Genomic DNA, 26,770 nt, shown 5'->3' on the forward strand with positions numbered 1-26,770 from the left:
CACAGTAACAAAGACATAAAAGCAAATGAAGGAAATAATGTGAAGACTGTTTGTGCCCCAACCTTCAGGAATTATGGTTAAAATAATAATAATAAAAACACCTAATTTAGGTATTACAGTCGTTGGCGATCATGTCAGTCCAACAGCGCCTCCACATCCACAACAACATGATGCAGTGTAATGGAGATCTGCTGTATTCAACAGAAGGCTGTCACTGTCCAGAGATCAGTGGGGAAGCTCGGCAGTAAGGAACTGAAGGAATTGTAACAAAGTGCATTAAACTAACCTGCAGTAACATAAAGTGTGGAATGAGATTTAAGAGCCTTATCTGTTGTTTTTCATGCACTCTCTACTGTTCCTGTTACTGGCTTGAATGTCTCTCTGTGTCCACATCCTAAAGTGTTACATCAACGTCCTGCTCTGCAACAGTTTTCTCCGACTGTGATTTGTGATAGCACTGCAGAGTGAGATCATATTACTGGAAATCTCTTCCCCCCGCAGGATGCAATGGCAACAGTGTATTTCATTTAGCTGCTCAAGAGAAGATTTCTGATAGCACCACCTTCTATTATTATCCTAGAGCGACTTGAAACATGCAAATTAAATTGTATATAACATGGGGGAGGCAGGACGCATTAGTCTGGGTTAATATTTACCCAGTGTATCTTTTTATTTGTAGTTTACTGATGTTATTAGTTATTTAGTTCCATCACTATTATTGTTACAGGAATGTTTAAAGAAAAACTCTTGAATAAGGAAGACTGGATTCAAAGTATGAAAGTTTAAGTTGAATTTATTATTCTTGTACAAGAAGGACAGTGCAACACACAAGAGGGGTTACAGAGAAAAGGCTCCTCGAGGAGCTCTAACAGTTGATTTTTATAATTTTTTTAAAAAATGGGCTGTCTGAGACACCTCCTTCACTGATGAGTCTGCTCAGCAATGAACATTATGTATCAAAATGACACTTCCCAGGCCTGTCTCTCACGTCCTTGTCTCTCCTGTCCTTGAACTACTGATCTACAATTATCTCTCCCTGCCATCCTCAGCAAAACACAGTCCAAATAAAAAAAAGTGCACGAGACATGCAAAAAACAGGAAACACACATTATATGAGTTAAACATCTCAACCCCAGTATAAATCCTAATTTTTATAACAATTACTTCTTTTTACTTGCTTGTTAACTTACAATATATCCATGATGACCATTATCATTTGTTATGTTTTCTATTAAGTATTAATTATTTTACATTAGTTAACACCAGGCAGTGTCAGGAACTCTCCCTGTGTCAAAAACATCCATTAAATCCAGTTTTTGTTTTTTTGAACATGTAAATATTATCACTCATGCACAATCTACGCATGCTGTTTATACTGCAACTGTCTCATGTACATAAAGCAAGTCGCTTTGTTTATTTTAGCATCCTTTGCACCAGTGTTGTAGTCAAGACCGCCTATACTGAGACCAAGTCAAGATCAAGATCAGAGTGTACTGAGCTATAGAAGTGTGCTTGGTCAGTGTGCAACCCTCTCTTACAAGATAAGCACAAAGCCAAGACCAATGACAGTGTAAAGAAGTCAAACAGGATTAAACACGACAATTCACAGTCATCTTATTTTGAGGAAATAGTGCGATAAGACGAGGACATGTGTGATTGTTGCCTCCACCCACTGAACAAACTAGATTAGAAGGTTTGTTGATGCCGCCTGTGCATAAAAGGTCATTTGAGGTTTCAGGTCACACAAGTGTGTGCTTTCTTTCACTAATGTTTTTGTTAATGATATGAATGATGAGTATTTTTAATGAACTTGGCAGGCATAATTAGCAAAGATAGCTCAGGAGAGACTTAAAACAAGTTCATCCATCTTTGATTCGGTTACTTTGAAAGTCTGTAGTTGTATTTTTGTTTTCCTGGTGTCACTCAGATGCATTTTAGGGGTTTTCCCAGTAATTCTCTGGCAGCAACAGTGAGTATCAAAAGTAAAAGCACTCTTCATGCAGAGATAATGACTTCATTGATGGTGTTTTATATGACACTGAGTCACGCAAACCACATTTTCTTGCTTGTTAGACTTGTTAAGAAGTAGTCCAGAAACAAGACAAGATGTTTAATCTAATGTTTAGAAAGTACATTAGTTCATATTGAAAACGTGGTTGGAATATTCTTTAAAATATCCGTGAAATAGTAAAAGTAAAAGTACTCTTTATGCAAAAAAAAAAAAAGCTTATTTGATTGTATTCTATTTCATACATAATATACAACATTGTAAAATTTTAAATTATAGAGTAGTGTGAATAAAAAAATTTGAGTCATTCCTAATTTGAATTAAGTTGTGAAGAAATAAGTCGAGATAAGACAATTTACTACCAAAGAATTGTGAAAAATACAATTTCAGATTTACATTGAAAACATGGTTGGAATATTCTTTTCTTAATATTTTTAAACAAAAGTGCAGCAAGTAAAAGTTCTGCATTCAAAATCATACTTTCTGATAAAAGTACTATCAGCAAAATAGTAAAAGTACTGCAAATATACTAATATAATACATTTTGTATTTTATTATTAATATTATTTGTTTTGTTTTGTTTTGTTTCATTTGAATGTTTGTGCTGGAGGTGTTGGAGGGATGTTCGTGATGTTACTGTCCTTGTGATTGTATGCTTTCTTTAAAAAAACAATAAACATAGTGTTGAAAAAAGTACTGCAAATACAAACAAACAAACAAATACTTACATGTATGTGCATATGACTAAATCCTGCAAACCTTATTCTCTTTAAATTGCAGTAAAGATTATATTATTTTTATCATTATTCATATATTTTAAAACTTAATAATAATCAATAATCAGTTTTGTGCATTGATACAATAAATACATGCATCTTATCCTGTAAAAAACTTGAACGCGGTGCAGTGAACGCAGTACTTCTCTCTGAATGCGGTAGAGCAGCAGTACAAATAGGAAATACTCAACAAAGTACAAGTACAAGCGGTATTTAGTCGTTACAGTAAATACTTGAGTACTCCTCGCCGGTCACGTCCGCCTTTCAGCGTGCGTACGTGACTAAGCATTACGGTATGACGTAAGGCGGAAGCGCAATAACCCCCCTTATAAGGGCACCGTGGCGAGAAGCTCACAAGCTAGAAGGACGTCGCGCGGGGTGTGTGAGCGGTCATACAGGTGAGGTCACCTTCATATTTCAGCATAAATCATAAAGTCAGCTTGTTGTTGAGCTTCGTGCGTTTTTATGAAACCTGAAGTGACGTGGAAAGTCACGCAGGACGCCGCGCGTGCAGCTCGCTCCCAGCTGATGCTGCAGATGCATCGACCATTGTTTGATTGTGGATCCATAACGCGGTTATTAATCCACAAACACGTTTGTTTTTTATATGGAACAGTTTGTTTTTAGCTCCCTGCACTCCTCAAAGCTCCAAAATATCTCCTGGGAATCATATTTCAGATATTAAAATGTGTGCGGAGGTGACACGTGGAGTCATGATGTAATCTTATATAATAATAATGTGCATCCTTTGATTTCAAATTAATTCAAACTGTGGCAGCTGGTGAGTGTGTTTGCACTGTATAACAGGCCTGCATGGTGACCACACACACACACATCAGTGATGATGGAGCAGAACACATGCTGGATAATTGAGAGTTAATGTAATAAAAAAAAACCTTAAATGTGGTTATTAAACAGTTGTCAGGGTTCCCACGGGTGCTTGAATTCCTTGAAAATGCTTGAATTTCAATTCAGTGTTTTCAAGGTTGTGAAAATGCTTGAAATTTGTGTGATGTCTATTTGTCACTGTTATTGCGCTATGGTAGTTACACAATACACCGCTCACAAGCTGAGAATACACAATTAGTTAAAAATCAAAACAGTCAATCTACCACCATATGAAATAATGCTAATTAGACCCATATTATTATGCCATGCAGTGGCACCGCTGCGCTTCCCATGACCATCATGGCAAACACAACTAGTTAAACTATTTAAAGGTGCTGGAAAAATGGAAAAACTGGTGCTTGAAGGTGCTTGAAAAGTGCTTGAATTTGTTCATGAAAAAGGTGTGGGAACCCTGAGTTGTCTATGGAGCTGGCAGAGAGGGACAATTATTCATGTGAATAAGCAGAAAAATATTTGGCAGAAATGCAGACTAATATCTCTAAAATGTAGCCTAACGATTTATTATGATAGTAAACCGAATATGTTTTTTTATGTTTTCATTCAGTCTTATGAGATTTGTGCTGATTCAGTAAGAATGAGGTGAATAAGATGCTGATTCCTCTGTTTTCCTGTGTTTCTATCATTTTGAAGTGGATATATTTAAGTTTTTGTTTTGTTTTTTAGACTCCGGCTGGACAAAATAAGACGTTTAATCGATCTGCAGTTTGTTTTTTGTGGATGAACTCACTCTGCTGTGTCTATAATCCGAGAGAACAGAGAGAAATGACGGTGCACTAGTGTCTAGTTGATGTAATCAATTAGTCTGCAGCCGTTCTAATAATGAGTCGAACCACAGATCAACATTTTCAGTCTCTGTGTGAATAAATATTTCCTCTTTCTATCCTCCCTCTGCTCGGTAATGAGGAAGTTGTTGTAATTAACGGTTAGATTACGTCAGTGAAGGTGGACAGGAGACTTTCGAGAACAGACTTCTTCCTCTTCAGCTCTGACTGACGCCTCGTCTCCATGGATTGTTTGTAAATGACACAAATGACAAAAGATATCGTAAAACCTGAAGATCAAGTTTCATCTTTTGTTTGCTTTTGTTTTGTGTGCGGGTGGGTGTGTTCAAGGTCAGACCAGCTCTTGGAGTGCTTCATCACAATGACTGTAGCATTTATTTTAGTCGTTTTTAAAATATTAACTAATTATTTCACCTATAGAGTTTGCAGAACAATAAAGAAAAAGGGTTATTGTCATGACAGAAAACACGAATTTCAAAATTTTTGAAGCTCTGACTTGTCATGACAGAAAACACGAATTTCAAAATTTTTGAAGCTCTGACTCATGACTAATTACTTTAATAAACTGTTAAAATGAATTACAGCTGATGATGATAATAATAATAATAATAATAATAATTTAATAATAATAATAATTTAATAATAATTTAATAATCAGGCCTTAAGCCACCCAGATTGTGACACATCTCATATTTTGTATTTTATTATTGTAGATGAACTTCTGATCAGAAATTAACTTTTTGGCATTTTTGCATGAAAAAATTCAATAAAATGTTGACTCATATATATTTTTTTGTTGCTCAACTAATCATTTGAGCAATTGTGCAGGAGTAGTTCATGATCATATTACAGTGTGATCACTTTTTTTGAAAATCGGTTGTAAAATTGGGAATTAAAATCACGTGACAGGAAAGTTTGTCTTCGTGTTCTTCGTTTAAAGTTTTTCATTTACACACACTTGCTGCTGTGTATGCTGATAAACCGTTGCACGGTGTTTTTAATGCCGTCTGGGTTTCAGCCTCGGTGAATAACGCTCCGTCTGTTTACAGAGAAACTCTCCACCCTGCAGACCCAGAGGAACTCTTTATCGTCTGAATAGCAACTCTGTTAGACTCCCCAGGCGTCTTCTCCCTTCCTCCACTTCCTCCCTGACTCCTTCAGTCTGTCATCGTTCGCTCACAGCTTCACCTTCTCTGTTTTTAGGGCAGCAGCAGTAGCAGCAGCGATGGATCGAATCAGGTCTGCGTTCAGTAACGTGGTGAGTGTCGCTCGTTTTTATGCATTTATTATTAAAACAGAATAAAGTGGCAGTGTGTTTTTGCTCCCTTTTCTTTTTTTGCACTGCCTGATAACAAAATTCTTCGTAACCTCTCAGCCGCACGTCCTCCCGTGCAGCTGTGGGATCAGGAATCTGAGGAATCTCACGTAGCTTCTCTCTTGTGTTTTTGTTTCGCTGTAGATTAAGAGTGAGCGATACAGCAGGTTCACGCTGCAGCCAGCGGAGGACGGAGAAAGGCAGTTTGAGGTCAAGCTCGATGACGCCACAGAGCCCCCGGGCCAGGTGCCCGGCTCCCCGAGCTTCAGGCCGGCACCTCTGCAGCAGAACAACCGTAAAATCTGTTACCTGGTCCTGGGAGTCCTGCTGGTGTTTGTTACCGGTAGGCCATGCTCATTTTTATTATCCCTTATGTCATTTCTTTATGTCAACACTTATTTTCTAAATGAATGAAGTCTCTAAAAGAGGCCTGGTTGTCTTTAAATGTCTTAAACATTGAGAAGAGAAAACGGCAACATTTAAGAAGCTCGTACCATTTCTGATCTAAAAATGATTGTCATTACAATTTTTATTCACTGTACATTTTTAATTTTTATGGTTCCCACGAGTCCTTGAAAATTTTAGTTTGAGGAGGGGGAATCAAGGCCTTTTGAAGTTTTTGAAAATAGAAATGCGTCTTTAAAAAAGTGCTTGAATTTGTGCACAAATAGACATTGAAGTTCTTTTTGATATTTTTTTTTCTTAACTTTGGTAAAGACGTCATGTTACACTGTCTGTGTTTTTATGTCACTGTTTCACGACAGTTGTTGTGTTCTTTTCTCGCTTTTTAATAATTGTATATGAGCTTCTGTAAAGATGCTACAGCTCATAAAATTCTTGGTGTTGTAAAAGCATTTAACTTTAATCCCTGTTTAAAATGATGTCGTGTTGAGTCCTTGACTTTGAGAGGGCTGGTCCTGGATAAAGCTTAAAGCTTCTTTACTTCAGGTGAGGGGAGTTTATTTGACTTACCTTGCTGTCATAAGGTGTTTACATTAGACTTAAGGCGTTAAGGCAACATATAAATCAAGCACAAGGTGATGTATGAAAAAGAGACATGAACTGTGTGTAACCGTATAGAAACTCCATGCTTTGTTTCAACTCTGAGGACAGACTTCCCAGAATTGCACCATGTAAAGGAGATGAGAGGTGACAGTTGGTCTTGGTCCCGCACAGATGTATCGTTTTCCGAAATGATTTAGCGTTTCAAAAAGGATTCTCGAGTTACAAGGTTAGTAGTGAGTTAGAAAGCTGCTCTAAAACCTGTTCTGTTGTCTCTGCACCGTTTTGTCTTCCAGGCTACCTCGTTGGCTTCATCAGCCACCGTAAACATCAGGACGAGCCGGTGAACTGCTCCACAGACCTGGAGAAGGACGAGAAAGTGGAAAGCAATCCAACCGTCAGTCCAGCTGTCGCTCCAGCAGCTCAGGATCAGATGGACTGGAAGGACGTCACCCAGCTCCTCGAGCAGAAACTCACGAGCCAGGCCTTTGACAAAACTCTGAGGTATGCATACATGTACAAACAAACGCACCTTACAAATCAAACAAACTGCTCATTCATTGAGTAAATGATTTCAGTTAAAATGAGTGAGAGTAGTTCTTCCAGAGTTCATCCTATGGTAGCTCCCTGTGAGAAGGAAATGAATGAATAAATGAGTCGAGCAGGATCAAAACATTTTATTTTTAGAGTTGTAGACGGTCAGAGAATACAAATGAGACAGGAAAAGGTCACAAAGCATGTTATTATGTAATGGGGTAATACCCAACAAGTTTCATGACTGTAGCCAATGATGACGCCCAAAAGAACCAACCACAGCCACACATAGATTTAAATAAAATTTGCATAATTCAGACTTTTGCATAGTTCTGAGCAACTATATCTAAATATATTTAAAACATAGTTGAACAGACTCAAAATCCAAGCCAGGGCTGAGAAATGTTCTCAAAAATGTAAGCTTGAGGGACGATGTCATTGTGAGGAGACGTTTCTCGAAATGATGATTAACCTGACCTGACCCTTTTATAAGAATGTTCAGTAGAAATGAGTCATCTGTGGATCTTTCATCTGGTATGTGAAAGTCATTTCAGAAAACGAAGTTGGGTTTTTATTTCCCTGCAGAGACTTTGATCTGCCGAGACGTTTAGCAGGAAGCGGCGAAGACATGAGTCAGGCGAACCGCATCTTCGAAGAATTCAAGAAACTGGAGATGCAACCATGGACCGACATCCACCATGTTCAGCTGCAGACGCCAGACAGGTTTGAAGTGACTCATTGTTGGACTTTAAAATGAATCAATTCTGTTTTTGTTTTTAAAAGTCAGGATGACATTTGTCCTGCTGTGGCCGGATTTATTTCTGATTCTACATCATGATCCTTTTCTCAAAACTGTTTTCAGGATGTTTTTGGTTCTTGCTTACACTGTTGTTTTCTCCTCACACTGTTGGTTGTTTGTTTCTCTTAATTGGCAGCGAACGTCCAAATCGGGTCCTTTTCGGTTCAGATGTCTTCAAGCCAGAAGGCTATCTGGCCTACAGCGCACCTGGGAAAGTTGAGGTAAGCTAAAACAATCACTTTTTTTTTTTTTTTCTGGTCAAAATTTCTTTGCTTTCAGCTCTGACTTGTGTTTTTTGTCCATAGGGTAAGCTGGTGTACGGCAACTACGGCCGTCAGGAGGATCTGGACGTTCTGCAGAAGAAGAACGTTGAGCTGAAGGGTAGCGTGTTGCTGCTCCGAGCTGGAAAGATCAGTTTCGCAGAGCAGGTACGTGCCGATATTGGACCCCTTCATACACCTCGAAGGTCTTTCTCAGGAACCTGACTAAAAGCTTGTTTCTGCTTATTCTTCAGGTGGATAATGCTGCCACAAAGGGAGCTGCTGCTGTTCTCATCTACCCCGATAATGAAGAATACAAGTTTGTAGCAAACACTCCGCTCTACGGACATGTAAGTTTACCCATACGAGATTTGTTGCATGTCTCGGTTTGAAAGCACTCTGTATAACATGCCATCGTGTCTTTACCGTTCAGGTCCATCTGGGTTCAGGGGACCCCTACACCCCCGGGTTCCCCTCGTTCAACCATACCCAGTTCCCCCCAACTCCGTCGTCTGGCCTCCCCAAAATCCCGGCCCAGACTATCACCGCCAACATGGCCACAGCTCTTCTAAAGTAAGACCACCAGCAAACATACACACACACTTTAGCAGAGCCACAGTATGACTACTAAATCTATTTGGAAGCTACTTCTAGTTGCCCCAATAAATATTTACACTGGTACTTTGGTCAGGAGTACTAACCTCAAGTAGGTCTGAGTAGAATTTTACACGGCATGACTGAATATATAGCAAAAATTCTTAAAAAATAAACCCCATCACTTACATTCTCGCTTTTTATGACCAGACTTGTGTGTGTTTATTTGACTTCATGGCTGGACTACAGTTTTCTATGCAGCATTGCCTGGAACTCTGAAACACTTTGGCTACAACCGATCCAGTTTCTGCAAAGCACAAAAGCGGCAGATGAAATTTATCAGAAGATCAATACACGAGCTTAGTCAGCTCATCACAGATGCAGAATTTCACAAAACTCCAGTCAGCAAAAGTCCTGTTAAAGGAAAGCTGTCTTGTGTCTACGCCACTTCTCAAACACTCGGGTAAACCTGTAAAGCAGAATATTTACGGGCTTTTGTTTATGGAACATTAACTCGCCTAAAGCATCATCGTAAAAAAATTTCCATGTAGATATAAAAGGAGCGTCCTCCCCACCCCGCTTCACCATGACGTCTTTTCTTGTCGGCATCCAAAGCGATTGAACCACTTCCTCATACCGTTTAAGAAAGTCTGACATAAAAGTGGATCAGCTGACACCTGTTGACCCATTGCTGTACTAATGTTTGCGCATGTTGGTGTTAAAAAAAATTAGGATTTATACTGGGGTTCAGATGTTTTAACTCATGTGTGTGTTTCCTGAGGATGGCAGGGAGAGAGAATTGTAGATCAGTAGTTCAAGGACAGGAGAGACAAAGATGTAAGAAACAGGCCTGAGAAGTGTCATTTTGATACATAATGTTCATTGCTGATCAGTGAGGGAGGTAACTGAGACGGCCCATTTTTAAAAATGTATAAGAACAAACGGTTAAAGCTCCTCAAGGAGCCTTTTCTGTTTTTGTTTTTTTCTCTTTTGTGCGTTGCGCTGTAAACTCTCCTTCTTGTACAAGAATAATAAATTCAACTTAAACTTTGATACTTTAAGTCCAGTCCAAGGGTTTTTCTTTAAAGTTTCCCGTAACAGTTACCCTCCAGAATAACTGAATTTTGTTGCATTCCCACAAACGATGCAGCCTAGTACCTATATTTTAGACAGTTCAGTGAAGTTCCTGCTTTATACTTAGGATAGTTTTTAAAAAGTGCTATCTCCTCTTTAGGAAAATCGGCGGTCCCGAGGCAGACGCGAGCAGTGGTTTCAAAGGCGGCTTCAGCTCGCTGACTTACAGCCTGGGAGGCAGCGAGAACGTCACAGTGGAGGTGAACAACGTGCTCGTCAACCGGGAGATCCACAACGTGTTCGGCGTCATCAAAGGATTCACTGATCCCGGTAGAACTGACCTTCCTCTCTCCACCGAACATCTTAAGGTTTTTATTTTTCCTTTTTCACTGAACATCTAAACATCTGTGGTGTCTGTATGTGAATCTGCAGATCGCTATGTTGTGCTGGGAGCAAATAGAGACGCCTGGGACAGAGGTTACGCCAAAGCTACAGTCGGCACCTCTGTACTGATGGAGCTGGCCAGGGCTGTTCAGGAGATGGTGGAGAAAGGTAAGAAATATAATAGTTTGCATACAATACACAATTCAGGGATTTGAGGCTTTCAGTTTCACATCAACTACAGCACAACCCTGCAGTGTCAGTGTCTCCGTGCTGCATTTCTTTATTCTGCATGACCTAAATATTCTTCTTTTTGCCAGATGGGTTCAAGCCCAGGAGAAGTCTGGTGTTTGCGAGCTGGAGTGCTGGAGAGTACGGAAATGTTGGCGCCACCGAGTGGTTGGAGGTGAGAACTAAATTAGAAATTTTGATCTGGACATACAGGATGAAAAAGGAATCTCTGCCGCACAGATGTTTTTTAACACGTCTGTTCTCTTTTCTTTTTAGGGTTACATTTCCTCTATTGACAAAAATGTCTTAACCTACATCAGCCTGGACGGAGTGGTCATGGGTGAGTACGCTTCACACCTGCAGTTCCCCTCTGTACTGAAACGTTTTCAGTGAACCTCAGTTGACTCTGGTTTATATTCTCACAAGGTCAGGGAAGCTTTGTGGCCTCGGCGAGTCCTTTGCTCCACAGCCTCCTGGAGAGAACGATGAAAGGGGTAACGACACTTCACAGCTCATTCTACTGATGTCGGCTCCGCACAAACCAGCAGTGTTTGTATTCACGCTGTCTCATCTTCACAGGTGAAGAGTCCAGTTGGTTCTCAGACCGTGTACGAGATGATGGGAAGAAGTAACTGGGAGGCCAATGTGTAAGTAGATAACCAGTAAAGGCTTTTTAGATTTTAAGGGTTAGTCATTATATTTGTATTTCATACTTGAGTTTTGGTACAGATTGAGTCGAAATGTATTATATCAGTTGGCTATCGCAGACATAATATCATTATCTGATATATTCTGGCATTTAATGCAGAAAAAATGGTTGTTGTAATAATATATTGCAAAGATCCAGCAGAGTGAACTTCCATTTGCACTTTTCCGGCACAGAGTAGGAGAGGAATCAGCTCAATTGGTTGACTATGTAAAATATTTAAGATGTTAATGAATATGTAACTTGAATATTCTTGCAATATTTAAAGCTACATGAGAGGCCTAGTCCTTGCTGCAGCGACCCGGATTTGACTTGTGGTCCTTTGCTGCTTTTCATCTCGCTCTCTGCTTTGCCGTCTTCAGCCGTCCTCTCAAATAAATAAAAGCATTTGTACAAAGTCTTGGAAGCATAGTCCTATTGGTGCAAAACCCAGTTTAGTTCAACGTTGGCAGCCATATTGGTAATCGGTGGATATTTATCCTCTAAAATTGATGTCAGGCTCTTAACTTTGTCTAAACACAAGCAGCCAGACGAGAGCGCTGCCTGATTTTTAAAATCCACATGTACATCTGATTTGAATCAGTAGGTGACGTAAAAGTGAGATTCCAAATCAAACACAAGCAATGAATGCTTATGTTTGATGTCGCAACTCCCAAAAGATGCAGTATGTTCAATGTTTTGTTGCTATAATAATCATGTATAATAACTTCAGATCACTCTGTCTGCAGACTGAGGCCAATGTCCATGAACGACCCTGCCTATCCCTTCCTGGCCTTTTCTGGGATTCCCTCCGTCTCTTTCCACTTCATCACTCCCAACGTGAGTCTCGATGCAAAACAAACTAGAATGTGAACCTGTATGAAGGTCTGCTGGTCGTGGAGATATTCAGATGGAGGTAATAGTTCGCTGGCATGTGTTTTGTGTTTTAAAGACTGAGGCCTACACTTACTACGGCACCAACATGGACAACGTGGATCACCTCAACTACGCAACCAACCATAAAACCAGTGAAATAACGGTGCTTGCGGCGCGGTTTGCAGGCCAGATGGCTCTCCGACTGATCCACGACCACCTGCTCAGTCTGGATGTGAACCGATACAGCCCCGTCCTCCTCAAGGCGGTCAGCCAGGTCTACAAACGAATCGGCCAGCTCTCACGGGTCGGTCTCGAGCTTTTAATGCTCTTGCTTGGTCATGTGTTCATTTTTTGACATCTAGCTGTAATACCAGAATATACTCGTTCTTAGAACTCCATGTTGAGGTTTATTTGACTCTTTGTTCTGCAGTCTGGTGAGCTGAAGGAAGTGAGTCCCATCTGGCTGGGCCGAGCACGTGGGTCCTTCCAGCGGGGCGTCGACAGTATCAACAAGGACATCAGCAACACAGAGTTAGACGACAAGGAGGCCTCTCGGATCCTCAACGACAGGATCATGAGGGTAAGACTCGCACAGTGACGCCTCATCACATGCAGACACACATTCAAACTTCTTTTTTTCAATTGGCTGAGTGAGCTTCTGTAAATTCTGTAAATAACAGAACTTTAACCTTGATCTGTGTCTTTAAACTGAGCCGTGTTGAGTCCTTGAATTTGAGGGAACTCTGGTCTGTGCTCCTGAGCTCTGTTCTGGTGATGGTGAACTCAGATCTACGACTGGATTTAGAAAAAGTTTCTTAAGTTGCCGTAATTATTGTTGGAATGTCTCATCACTGTATCTTTTTAAATTTGCCATGAACATGTCAGATTTATTCTGTCTTGTGTACGGTTCATAGGTCGAACACGGCCTTCTCTCACCGTACGTGACCCCCACCGAGACTCCCTTCCGTCACATCCTGTTTGGCCGAGGCTCCCACACTTTGGCATCCGTCGCCCAGACCACTGACATGGAGCAGCTCCGCACCCAGCTGGCCTTGGCCACCTGGAGCCTGCAGGGATGCGCCAACGCCATGGTGGGAAACATCTGGGACATCGATGACGAGATCTAAGAAGAAGGGGGACGGGGAGTTGTGAGTGTGTGGAGGGTGAGGGGGTCCTGTGTGTGTGTGTGGGTGTGTGTGTTGCAATGAAATTCCAGGTAGAGTAGAAGGAGGAGCTCCAATATCAGCACTTAAGCACAAGCTGTCAATCATTGGTCTAAGCCCCACCCTTTTGAAATAAGGCTTCTAATCAGTTTTTTGGGGGGGGTCTTAATTCCACAAAGATCCAGGAAGAGGTAGAAAAATCTAAAACACACGTGAATACTGTGAATTAAATACTTGAAGAATATAAACTACTGACACATCTGCCTCCATGCCAACACATCGGACCAGTCGAAGCCTTCGCTGTGACCTCTCGCCAAAAAAAAAAAAAAAACACTGAGAAACCTTATTTATACTTCTGTTTTTTTATCAGTGGCAGTGCCCACTATAAACTTATCGTTTGTCTTTTTTTATACGACGTTATCGGAAGCAGTGCCTTCCATAATTATGACGGTTATACCGTCTCATCCTCTGGCAGCATCTGCTACAGAAACGACTCCTCAACTGTTGCTGACAAAATGGATCCCCCTGATTTCGAAAATGAGATTTAGTTTTCATCGTACGAGAAAGTGCCGCCTGTCATCAGCACTTCGCTCGTCAAAGGGGAGAAAAGAGTTTTGTCTGTTTTCAAAAGTAGACTTAAAACCAGAGAGAGCTGAAATTTATTTGCGTACCGCAAGTCCAGAGATGAATTGAAGCGTTTGACTTGATTTATTCTGCAAAATGCTAAAAAAAAAAAACTCTCCAGAAATGTAAACAAAACGTTATGTCTTTTTAGCGCGACACTCGAGCCGGTCGGCTCCTTAATTTATCAAGAAAGCCATTTATGTTGCACAGTCTACTTTGGAGCAGTTTAATAATATGATTAAGTTATCGGGAGCAGTGCCTTCCATAATTAAAAACCCCATTATCGGGAGCAGTGCCTTCCATAATGACAAGCAGTGATGGTAGTTTTTGCCTACCAGTGTGTGTTTTTGTGTTTTACATGTGTATTTATCGGGAGCAGTGTCTCTCATATTTCACTTGGAAGGGTGGAACAACTTATCGGGGACAGTGTTTCCCAGAGTTTTATACTTATTTATTTGTTTTTGTGTCTTTATTTTTGGACGGTGTTTGTCTGTATGCGTGCATGTATGTATGTGTGTAGGCACAGTCCTCCAGCTCTCATTTCTGTATCATGCTCTGAGTCTGTCGGGGCTCGTTACCTCCAAACCTCGCTCGGGGGTTTATTCCTGTGAACGCCACAGATGCTTCACCTACGTATTTATCACAAAAATCATTCATCAATCATTCCACAAGCCACGACAACTGTCTCTGCATGTGCCGCGCTGTGTTTCCTCTCCGCTGCATGTTACTGTAATGCTTTACCGAGATGTAGCTCAACAGACCTGCACCATGTTACACATTAAGGTTCAACAAATGTTTTTCAAGCACGAAACAATATTTGTGTCCAACATGTTGTTTTATTTGACCATTTTTCTTCCCAATAATGTTAGTGCTATTCCCAGAACGTGCTGATAGAAATGATTTAATAAGAAAACATGTTAAAAGAACAGAATTGGTCAGTCAACCCTATTGAAACATTATATGAACGCTATTATAATCATCTTAACAAACTTAAAACCAAATCCAAGGTCTCTTTCATGACTCATTATTACATGTATGAATACGTCTGTTTCTTCGTGTCACTTCTGTTGAGTTTCATATTGTTATATCCTGTTTCTACTTTCCTTCATCTGTCAAGAAATGAAAGAGGTTACTTCATCCTGCGGGGGGGGAAGTCGGGTGGTTGGGAAATGGACTTTCTGCTCACTGTAACTAAAATACTGTTAGGATATGAAGAAAGACTTTGTTTCAAAACCTCTTCAGTATGATTGCTGTACTTTAAAAAACTGTTTCTGTTTCTGTGACCTCCATGTTCAGCAGAAAAGTGAAATAAACCCTTTTTGGCTTTACAGCATCCAGTAAATCCATGTCTGAGTTTAGTTTGTATCGTGGTAAACAACAGGAATTTACTTCAAAGGAGCAGTTTGTCCCTTTTTTAGATTTTTATATGCATATAATTTTAGGCTTTATAACTTCCGGTTATGTGCTTTTTCAGAATAAAAGCACTGTTTGCATCCATCTGTGCCATTTATCATGCAGAATAGTACACCAGATTATTTTGTGATTTTTATTTATTTACTTTCCCCACAGCGTAAATTGTCTTACTTTTGACCATTATTAACAACAAAAAAAAGCTACAAATCTGGAATTAACAGGATTTATTTTTATTTTTTGTAAATCTGCTTTATTTAATCTGTGTGTTAACCATGATTAGATAAAGGTGTATATATTACGAGTAAATGAAGATAGTGTTTAGTTGTATTTAATTTGTATAATTCACACTGTACCATTTGGAGTGTTTAAGATTTGCTACTATGTAATATTTAATATCACAAATATAGTTTTTTAATTCAAATATATATTTATTAAAATGAATACATATTAAAAAAAACAGGGGGGAAATAATTCACATTTTAAAAAAATGAAACATTTTTGTTTACTTCAAAAGTGCGTGCTTTTATTGTGAAGCCTGAAACCTCCGAACAGGAAGTGGAATTATAACGGTTATTTCTGCGCGTGAGGTTACGCACGGTGACGCTCATAAATCTCGGCACGCGCACTGAGTCCCGGAATTAACGGAAGAAACGGAGAGAGGGAGCGATAACGGAACCGTTACATGTAACAGCTTCACGGTAAAAAGAGAGAGAGAGCTCGGACTGACCCGGAGGAAGAGGACTGCTCTCCCCGCCTTCACAGGTCGGTACGCCGGGCGTCTGTCACCGGGCAGCTCGCTGTGTGTGGAAGATTAGAACCAAAACAAAAGGCAAAAAAAAATGAATGAATGAAATCACGATGAATTCAGTTACTGACACACACACACACACACACACACACAGGTGGGAACATAACGTGACTGACAGAGAGAGAGAGGATAATCAGCTTTGAGTGTGTGTGTGTGAGCAGCTCGATCAATTAAAGCCTTTGCTCATTACAGATGAATACATCTTTCCCTCTGTGACACATGTATCTTTAATTCTGTTAAATCTAGTTCATATTATTATTATTAACATTTGAGACGATAAACAAACACGCTGTGTGTGTTATTGCTGATTTCTGGTCAGATTTAAGTCATAAAAATGATCAATTGTATATTTAATAAACCCCAGAAGACTGTACACTCTTATATTTTATTTATTTAGATCTTTCTTTTATCTTATTCTGTCATATGCACAAACAATTCCAGATGTTGCCACAGAAACAACATATATAACAACATTACAGAGAACAGCCTGTGGTAAAATCTACATGTGCTGTAGTAATAAATATATATCCTGAGATGTGAATATGTAGTAAATATAGTTAAAGTATGGCAGCAGTATAAGGGTTAACCATTCAGTTAAATTGCCTATATTCATTATTGATTCATCTGTCAATCATTTATTTGTTTTTGGTACAAATTGATGAGTCCTCAAATGTCTCCACAACTGAACAATATTCAGATTACTGAATCCTGCTAAAGGAACTAGAGAATATTCACATTTACCTGATCAAACATTGATCGTAGCAGCTTCACATGTTTTCACATGTGAGGAATTTGCATCTGGTATCTCAGTGCAGAACATGAAACAGCGTGGACGTGGGCAGTAACATATATATATATATATATATATATGCATATATAATACCATAGCAACCGTATTTACAACCATTCATTCTCCAATTACAGCCGTTACTCTAAATCATAAATCTGCCATCGACATGCAGCTGAATCAGACACTTCTTCTGATATTTCAACACTGCCGTTTCCTCAAAAATAAGTTGAAATATGACTGTCAGTAAGACTTCAGATCAATCAGTGTATACTCCCTTATGAAATCCACTCATGTACACGAATATTAATATAAAAAACGACGACTTAATTTAGACCTTACTTCCTCAAGACTGGATTTGTCTTCAGATATATATTTTTTTAATATTAAAAACAGCAAATCAAAGGTCAATGAGCCCTTTAAGTGGTACCACACTGACAAGCAGCACAACCCGCTGCATGGCATCAAATATTTGAGTGTTTTCAAGGAGTCAAATTAAATTTATGTCAGATTAAAAAAGGAAAGCGTGTGGGCCCTGTGAGTCGCTCAGTCCTCCCCCACAGAAAAGCTGCTGTCGGCTGCCAGCTCGGCCTGTTTCTTCGTCTGTCTTCCTCACTTTGTTTCAGTCTGCTCAGAGACAGACGGAGCTCAGAAGTTTAACTTCATTCGTTTATTTTCCACCTGTAGATGTGAAGTTCCTCCACCCATGGCCTCCACCAGGTGACCTCCAGCGACCTCAGTCACTCCCTGACTGCAGCTTTAAACTCCTGATCCACCAGAAGACGTCCACCAGGGTGAGTCCAGTTTCATCAACACATCCACAGTGATGCTGGCAGTAGTATCCTCCCGGTAATACCATTTTAATTTGACTTAAAGGTCCAGTGTGTTATTATATTTTGTGTTTTTGTCTCTGGCACATACGTGTTGTGGAGTAAAAAGTACAATAATAGTAGTGGAGTAAAGGTGTAAAGAAGTATAAACTTGACAGGTCAACGTTCCCTCTCCACATTATACTTTGTCTTGATACTCTTAATGCTGATTTAACAGTAAATGTACCACATTTTAGGAAGGCTGCACCGAAAACTGTCGGTTTCCGGTGTGGTCAAAGCATTTGGACGTTGAATGTCACGTGTCTGATGCTGTGATGACGGCGAAGCTGCTCCGTTCACACACCGCTCCACGCTAAATTTAACTTAACTCTATCTAGAGCATCGCCCTGGATAAAACTCAGAGAGATGAAAGCTCTGTTTTTATGCTCATATAGGCCACAGATGCTCACACACACGAACACATGTGAGACGCACAGATACATACTGTGCAGTTCATGTTAAATTCTGTTTTATTATATTTCATACTTTCGTCCTTGTTTCTAAATGCTCGGTAGGAGCTAAAAAACGAACGCGTCACACTATTCAAATAGTGTGACGATCAGGCAGATTGGATTTAAGTGTACATTTTTATCTTGATCTAAAACTCTGTGCAAGCAGTGGATAAGCTTTTATTAAACATACTGATTAATCACATTCTTAAAAATCACTTCAGATCCTGAGGAAATGTTTAACAAGCCACCGATTAAAGTAGCAGAATTTGACTAAATCAGCATTTTATCTTCGTGTTGTTTCTTTTATTACATTACTAGTGTGTAATTCTAATTTTTGACTAAAACATTTTCAAGATGTTTAGTCAAGAAATATCAGAATTGCCTTTGAAGTTGAGTGTGTAAAATCACGGCTCTCTGTGTGACACAAATCCATTATTAGTTTTTCATTATTATTTAGTTAATTTGTTATTTTGTCATAAAGTACAAGAGAAAATAAAACATGACCGAACCATGGCGCTAGAAAAAGAATCGGATCATCAATGTAATTATTTCTTCTTAATAGTTTTGTCATTTGGGCATCTTTTAATTTCTTGTTGTAAGTCCAACGGTATTTAATTTTTAATAATCAGAAATAGAATTGGAATTAGCTTCATTGGCCAAGTGTGTGTACAACGTACTTAAACAGAAATAGACTCAGAACGAGGAGAACAAAGCTGAACAAAAGACTTTTTACACAAAGCTGAACGCAGACTGAAAGCCTCCCTGTCCCAGGCTAAAATAAAAACTAGCTCCAAGCTGAAGGAGCTGTTAGCTTTAGGCTAAAGGAGCTGTTAGCTCCAGGCTAAGAGGACTGTTAGCTTTAGGCTAAAGGAGCTGTTAGCTCCAGGCTGAGAGAACTGTTAGCTCCAGGCTAAAGGAGCTGTTAGCTCCAGGCTAAAGGAGCTGTTAGCTCCAGGCTAAAGAGCTGTTAGCTTTAGGCTGAAGGAGTTGTTAGCTCCAGGCTAAGAGAGCTGTTAGCTCCAGGCTAAGAGAGCTGTTAGCTCCAGGCTAAAGGAGCTGTTAGCTCCAGGCTAAAGGAGCGGTTAGCTCCAGGTTAAGAGAGATGTTAGCTCCAGGCTAAAGGAGCTGTTAGCTTTAGGCTGAAGGAGCTGTTAGCTTTAGGCTGAAGGAGCTGTTAGCTCCAGGTTAAGAGAGTTGTTAGCTCCAGGTTAAAGGAGCTGTTAGCTCCAGGCTAAGGGAGCTGTTAGCTCCAGGCTAAAGGAGCTGTTAGCTCCAGGCTAAAGGAGCTGTTAGCTTCAGGCTGAAGGAGCTGTTAGCTCCAGGCTAAAGGAGCTGTTAGCTCCAGGCTAAAGGAGATGTTAGCTTTAGGCTGAAGGAGCTGTTAGCTCCAGGCTGAAGGAGCTGTTAGCTCCAGGTTAAAGGAGCTGTTAGCTTCAGGCTAAGAGAGCTGTTAGCTCCAGGCTAAGGGAGTTGTTAGCTCCAGGCTAAGAGAGCTGTTAGCTCCAGGCTGAGGCTTTCACATAGGCACAAAGTGGGTGACCCTGATTTTAGCCTATAGGGCTTGCTGACCTTGGTGTTTGTGGGTATCTAAAGGTGCCAGTGTGAAACAGGGCTAAAGTAAACAATGCATATAAATATAAAGACGCGTTATATTTAACCCAGGTCTAGTATAAAGCAGTGTGAATCACAGCCCTGTGCTTACAGTATGTTAAAGTCTTAGCCCTGGGCTAAGAATGTGCAGCAGCCATATAGACATATAACTATTATACACATACAAGTAAAAACATATGTTTTGTGCAAAGGCATAAACGGGTGATAACATTTTTAATATCTGACTTTTTCTTCTTGCTAAATGTCTAAAAACTGTGAAAGATGCCAGTCATGTTTCCCCAGGGCCCAGAGTTATGTCATAGCAGCAGCCTGAAACACAAACAACACTCAGTTTACACACTGCAACCAGCTCAAAGCTAATTTACTGCATCATACTTCCATGTTTGGGTCGATGGCTCGCTCCCTGCTGTGCCATCTGCATGTCAGCATCCATCAAATGCATGCTGGGAACCGTCTCCCCTATTATTTCTCTTTGGCCTGACCGTTCATCCATTTACCCCTCCATCTGTCCACCTATTTGCATCCGCATCTTCTCCCCTCCTCCTTCCTCCACCATCTCCCTCTCATCCTCTTGTTAGCGCTGCTGAATTATTTAATATCAGACAGTGGGCTCGGCTGCTGAGGCAGAAGGAGATGTAGAGCTAAAGAGAGAGAGAGAGAGAGAGAGAGGGAGGAGGGAAAGGATGGAGAGAGAGAAAGGGAAGGATGGAGGCGTCGGATGCTGCAGGAAGCCGTGAGTCAGCAGGGAGAGAAAGAACCGGTGGGAGGGGAAGACAGAGGGAGTTTATAGATAGCTTTAGGTGATACGGCTGGAGAGAGAGAGCGGCGTCAAATGCCTCCTGGTGCGTTTGTGCGCCAATCGATTGAGCAGAGAAGGTCACCGAGCCGAGAGGAGATTAGCAAACTGGACTCGGAGAGGCAGAGCTAACGCCTCCCCCCTGAATAGCAGCTAGAGAAAGAAAGAGAGAGAGAGAGAGAGAGACAAGGCAGAGGACGAGAAGAGCTGCCACACTATGGGGGAGAGCTATATGTATCAGCGACTCCCTTACACCAGAGGTGAGGAGGAGGGGGAGGAGGAGGATGAAGAGGAGAGAGACGGGAGGATCAGAGAAAGTGTCGGGGCACAAATGGTAAAGTCTGAAGTTGTGGTTGGACGTGCAGTGATTCTTCTGTGTGTGTGTGTGTGTGTGTGTGTGTGTGCTGTGTGTTGATGTGCTGCAGACTATAGACACTACAGATGAACAGTGTAAACATCTGAACACAGATGTATAAGACATGGTAATGGATGTCACCATGAATCAGCTGATTGCTTACATGAAGTCAGTTTTTTTTTTTTGTATCACGCGTATGTTAAAATATGCAAATGGTGCATTAACTAATTTAAATATGCTCATTCGCATGCGTTTTCAGATTCAAAAATTCTTGTTTCTTTTTGTCGACGCATGTGAGTCAAAAGGTTTTTATAAAGGGAATGTAGGATATCTCTTTTTATTGCTTTTATTGCAGACATAAAAAATGTTGAATGAAATGTTATATAAGTCAAGCTGTGAAAGATATATGAACAAACCTCTGTGAGAAAACCTTTAAAGAGTCTGTAAATATATGTATCGTGTGTAATTCCATCCGTTTTGCAAAACACTACAGGTTAAGGGTACAAGATTTTAACATTAACAATCAGACAGTTATTTTTTGTATTTTATTTTTGATACATTATACGTTGAAATATGCAAATGATGTATTATCCAATGGTAACTTTAGATGACACAAATAAAATAAACAGCTAATTTAGGGTGTTTTCTTTCCACTAGTCTGGATGAAGACATGTTATAGAAGCCCCAAATCTCAAAACATGATCAGTGCATGAAATAAAACAGGTTTTAATTTAAATGGTTTAGTCTTTAGTCTTCCTAGTCAACCTTTCAGACAAATCAACAAACCGATAACTACATGTGACCTAACATCAGCACCAAATTTAACCAAAGACTGATTTGTTTTCTTGTTGTGGATCATTTTTTAAAGATGTTAAATCATAATTCACAGGAAAAAAGCTTCTTTAAAAGACACCTCTGTTAAAAGCAAAACATAAGATATTACGAATATTTGCAGATCAATAAAATATGTTTTTTTTCTTGCGTTCTTATGCTGTAATAATGTCGTGACAGCTCAGATTAAACTTGGTCTTAAAACGCAGATGGTGGCCGACAGGTTTTCAGTGTCCAAAGTGAATAAACATAAAATTTTTGAGGCTGAAACCAGCAAATGTTTGGCATGTTCCATCAGCACTGAAGCTCACAAATGAACACGTGGCATCCTGTTTGTTTCATCCGTAAAAACCTGAAGGACGTGGAGTTGTATGAGGTTATAGCCGGGTAAAATGTTTTCAATAGATTTTTATGTATTGATGCTGGAGTCTGTCATCAATCATTTAGAGTAGCTCCTCCATTACCACGTCACTCACACACTAATCACAACAACGGTCTTCATTGTTAAACAACCAGAAAATCTGACATGACTCAGGAAGAAATCCATCATGGATGAAGTATTCTGTTCAAATAATAAATTGTTTTATTTCTTTAATATTTTAAGTGATTTCATGTGTCCTCACATGTATAGTAACACGAGGTGAATGTCTGTGTGCAGATGCAGTGTGAGGAGGGCACAGAGTGGCTGCTGGAGCTGCTGACAGATGTGCAGCTGCAGCAGTACTTCCTGCGGATCCGGGACGATCTCAACGTCACGCGACTCTCCCACTTCGACTACGTTAAGAATGAAGACCTGGAGAAGATCGGCATGGGACGCCCGGGTATTCCAAACGTCTAGTGCATGTTGAAGTTTAACAAATAATCTCAAATCCTCTCACCTGAACACCACCCCCCATTATATAAAGTAAAACTAGCTCCGCCCGCAGCAGCTTCAACAGTAAACTGCTGTTTTTTTCAGTTTTCAGTGTTTGTGATTGTGTCGGTTCAGGTCAGAGGAGGCTTTGGGAGGCAGTCAAGAGGAGGAGAGCCCTTTATAAACGCAAATCCTGGATGAGCAAGGTGCAGTACACAAACACACACACACACACACACACAATATTTTGCAAAGACAGTTTTTCAACCAGAGCTGATCCCTCCGAGGAAAAAAAGTCCTCACAGGGAGAGTAAAGGATCACGTTGCTTTTATTAAACAAACACACACAGTCTTGTATTTCGTAACATTTATTATTAGACTTTTTGATCTCGATGTTTCACCACCAGCTGAACAGAAGTTTGAAAGCCAAATAAGATACAAATTTTAAGCAAATTTCTTCTGTCCTGTAACGGACTTCTAAGGCTGCAGGGTGACCGTGTCTTTTTCAGTGAGATTTTATTGTTTATGTCACATTTTTCTAAGTGTTCCTACTTGAACATCTTGGGACTGGTGTGTTTTGTAGCTCCATAAATAAGTCAAATCAATAATATGCTGTTTTATGAGCACAAGAAGGAAAATCCCTGACTTCTTCTGGGTCTGTAGGTGTTTCCAGTGAAACGACCCGACACGGACCTACAGCAGCAACCTCAGGGGGCGTCGTCCAGCATCGGCCCGGCCACGAGCGAGTCGGCGGCCTCGCTCACCTGCCTGATCAGAGAGTCGGAGCTGCAGCTGTTTGAGCGACTCGGGGACGGCACGTTCGGGGTGGTGCGGAGAGGAGAGTGGACCGGACCCAACGGCAGAGTGGTGAGACACAATAGAGAGAGAGTAACAAAAACTTCAATTCAACTTTAGATTTTTTGAATTTGGAAAGATCCAAACTACAAATCGGCCTCTTTTGGTTGTCGTCTCTCCTTTTCTGTCTCTCCAGCTGTCAGTGGCGGTGAAGTGTCTGAAGGCAAGTGTGTTGGACTCAGACGGCCTGGACGATTTCATCAGAGAGGTGAACGCCATGCATTCACTGAGCCACCAGAACCTCATCCGCCTGTACGGCATCGTCCTCACACAGCCCATGAAGATGGTAAAACACACACACACACTCATTCTCAAACACACAGACCAATCACCCATAATCCACAGTTTCATTTTGCAGTACTATGAGTCTTTTATTTCCATACTGTGTGTTTTTGTGTGTAGGTGGCTGAGCTGGCCCCTCTGGGTTCCCTGTTGGATCGTCTGAGAAAGCGTCAGGGTCACATCCTCATCTCCTCTCTGTGTAACTACGCAGTGCAGGTCGGTTAACAAGAAAAAGAAATAGACACAGGAGGAAGTGGAAATGAGAATTTCATCAGACATTTGGTGCAGTGCCCAGAGATTTACTGTTCCTGCAAATTTCTGCTGATGAAGTTTCACAGTTTAGTCCCAAAAAAGAAAACTGATTTTTAGAATTCGTGTGCAATGCGGCAGGACGTTTATGTAGTGGAATAAAAAGTCAAATATCTGAGATGGAGTGCAGTAGAATTAGTAGTAAGTAGCACTGTGTATGTATGTAGGTGGCGTGTGGCATGGCCTACCTGGAGCAGAAGCGTTTCCTCCACAGAGACCTGGCTGCCCGCAACGTCCTGCTGTCCACCAATGACACGGTGAAGATCGGAGACTTTGGCCTGATGAGGGCGCTGCCGACGCACACCGATCAATACGTCATGGAGGAGGGCCACAAAATCCCTTTCCCATGGTAAGACGAGCGTGTCGTTTGTGGCCTCAACATTTATAGTTTGAGTGACCGAAACAGTCATCAGCATTCTTCTCTGGATCTCTGTCTCCGTCCTCGTCTCTCTCCAGGTGTGCTCCGGAGTCTCTGAAGTCTCGTACTTTCTCTCATGCGTCTGACACCTGGATGTTCGGGGTCACTCTGTGGGAGATGTTCACCCACGGACAGGAGCCGTGGCTGGGCCTTAATGGGAGCCAGGTGCATGCATATGTATACACACACACAACTTTCCACTTTGCTATGAAAAAAAAAAAGCATATTCTGCAAAACCTCAACCCACGAAACTTTTCCAACATCTTTGAATTTACCAGGTAATTCTAATTCAGTGTTCTGTTATGTATGTGTCTGTTTGTAGATCCTCCACAAGGTGGACGTGGAGGCCGAGAGGTTGTGCAAACCAGACGACTGTCCTCAAGATATATACAACGTCATGCTGCAGTGCTGGAGCCCGAAACCTGAGGACAGACCGACGTTTGTCGCCCTCAGAGACTTCCTGCTCGAGGTAGCACAGTAGTTTGAGTCGAGATGAAGCTGAATAAAGGCTTGTAGTTACATCATCAGTCAGCAAATATGCCTGTAACATAAGCTATTTTCAATAACAGAACTTGTAAACTGCAAAAGGGAGGGCACCCGCAAGCTTGGCTTAGAGGGAAATTTAGATTTCTTGTTCACATTCTGTGTCACATGCTGTGGAAATTTTCTGCTGCTGGTGAAGAATGAAATAGAGACTTCTGCCGGCCGACAAGGTTTTTATTTTCTTTGCAAAGAAAAGGTCAGTTCAACACACAAGTGGTCAAAGATGGAGTAAAGACCCCGAATATGGGGACACCTGGATATTTATACCTGAAGTGTTTCCACACCCTTTTGTCTGTTGCAAGTATTGGCGCTGGCCCCCGTTGATGTGTTTTAAACCTAAAGTATCCTGCAGGATCTTGTATTTAGGTGCAAAGTTGAGTCTAGGCATCGCAATTTACAAAGACTAAAGGAGCTGGTGTCTTAATGTTAAGAAGGGGGAGATTGTTTGTCTCTAGTGATCGAAACAAAGACTTTGAATTTACTTTTACACACACTAGTGAAATAACTCACAATACACTCAGCCACGAGCCTCCTAAAGCTTTCCAGATAAATTCATGAACAAAAATCATTTCTAACATCTGGTTCAATGGCAAGTCGCCCCCCAAGTAGGGGCTAGTTTCTGTGTTTACTTGTGGTCGGACTGAAATAGAAGCATTTAAAAATGGTTTATGCAGATTTAAGTTTATTCGGAAAGCTTTAGGGTGGCTGCGCTGCTCGTCTTTGCATTTCCTGAATCTCTACTACAGAGTCAGGGAGTGAAACGTTAGTTAAGTGAGCACAGAAAGCAGCCTGGACTAGCTACTGTACCTAATACAGACCTAGTTATGGGACAGGGATAAAAAAAAAAGCGAGACACTTTATCTCATAATTACGAGAAAAGATCTCGTAATTATGAGATAAAGTGTCTCTTTTTTTTAATCCAGTGAATGCAATGCGCTTCCGTAAATAATAAACATTTATTACTCATTATTTATGGCATGACTCCACCACAATATAAGTTAGTAGATGTTACGAATATTTGCAGAGCCGGTGTATGAGGTTAGCATTGTAGCATTAGTGAGAATATAATTAGAATTATGAGAAAAATGGTTGAAATACGTAGACATTTTCTAATAAGGTGGTCCACCAAATTATTATTTTTCATTAGCAGCTTGAGAAGCATTTGCCAGCTTGCTTTACTAAAATAATTAAGTATAGTAAATTATCATGTACTGCAATTAGCGTATTGTTTTTGATCGCACACTTGGTGTATGGTATGCTTAGTGGATGAAATAGGCTTCTGTATGACAAGCCAACTCGATCAGTTTCCACTCAAACGCCACAGGATTTAACCGGAGTGCCTCTTTTACATTGTAGAGATGTCAAACAAGGCACTCGTGAACTCATTAAAGGTTCTGTGGTTAACTTTGGACTAAATTTATTAACAAGAAAGGAACAAATCATATCCATTACTCATATTTAATGTGTTGTAGTTTGTCACCAAGTGATGTACCGGCCCAATAAAGGACATCGAGTAGAAACAAATGAATCACCATTATGCAAAATGACATGAAGTGTTTGTCTCCATGATCCTGC

The 26,770-nt window shown here is 40.6% G+C and overlaps 2 protein-coding genes across 4 annotated transcripts in view; both read left to right on the forward strand.

The window, feature by feature from the left end:
- The first annotated feature begins 3,092 nt into the window (after window positions 1-3,092).
- tfr1b (transferrin receptor 1b) lies at window positions 3,093-14,126 on the forward strand. Of its 2 annotated transcripts, none has more exons than XM_019267004.2 (19): window positions 3,093-3,183; window positions 5,683-5,733; window positions 5,935-6,133; window positions 7,089-7,296; window positions 7,912-8,049; window positions 8,262-8,346; window positions 8,431-8,553; window positions 8,640-8,735; window positions 8,819-8,958; window positions 10,214-10,383; window positions 10,486-10,605; window positions 10,755-10,840; window positions 10,942-11,005; window positions 11,092-11,159; window positions 11,245-11,312; window positions 12,100-12,190; window positions 12,303-12,530; window positions 12,657-12,806; window positions 13,141-14,126. In XM_019267004.2, the coding sequence occupies exons 2-19, from the start codon at window positions 5,701-5,703 to the stop codon at window positions 13,351-13,353; spliced, it is 2,280 nt and encodes a 759-aa protein (XP_019122549.2). In that variant the 5' UTR covers window positions 3,093-3,183; window positions 5,683-5,700; the 3' UTR covers window positions 13,354-14,126. The 2 variants fall into 2 exon arrangements, with proteins under 2 accessions (XP_019122549.2, XP_019122548.2); XM_019267003.2 differs by having other exon boundaries at window positions 3,093-3,182; window positions 5,679-5,733.
- Window positions 14,127-20,232: 6,106 nt separating this feature from the next.
- tnk2a (tyrosine kinase, non-receptor, 2a) overlaps window positions 20,233-26,770 on the forward strand; it is a 48,145-nt gene continuing 41,607 nt past the window's right edge. Inside the window, exons 1-9 of one of the 2 annotated variants that reach the window (XM_019266955.2) lie at window positions 20,233-21,083; window positions 22,594-22,756; window positions 22,924-22,994; window positions 23,452-23,655; window positions 23,780-23,929; window positions 24,046-24,141; window positions 24,402-24,583; window positions 24,691-24,817; window positions 24,975-25,121. In XM_019266955.2, the coding sequence (XP_019122500.1) occupies window positions 20,967-21,083; window positions 22,594-22,756; window positions 22,924-22,994; window positions 23,452-23,655; window positions 23,780-23,929; window positions 24,046-24,141; window positions 24,402-24,583; window positions 24,691-24,817; window positions 24,975-25,121 (1,257 nt within the window). In that variant the 5' untranslated portion in view covers window positions 20,233-20,966. The remainder of the gene's footprint in view (window positions 21,084-22,593; window positions 22,757-22,923; window positions 22,995-23,451; window positions 23,656-23,779; window positions 23,930-24,045; window positions 24,142-24,401; window positions 24,584-24,690; window positions 24,818-24,974; window positions 25,122-26,770) is intronic. The other variant, XM_019266956.2, reaches the window with a different exon arrangement.

This window comes from Larimichthys crocea, chromosome XXIII (assembly GCF_000972845.2).
Source record: "Larimichthys crocea isolate SSNF chromosome XXIII, L_crocea_2.0, whole genome shotgun sequence".
NCBI lineage: Eukaryota > Metazoa > Chordata > Actinopteri > Sciaenidae > Larimichthys > Larimichthys crocea.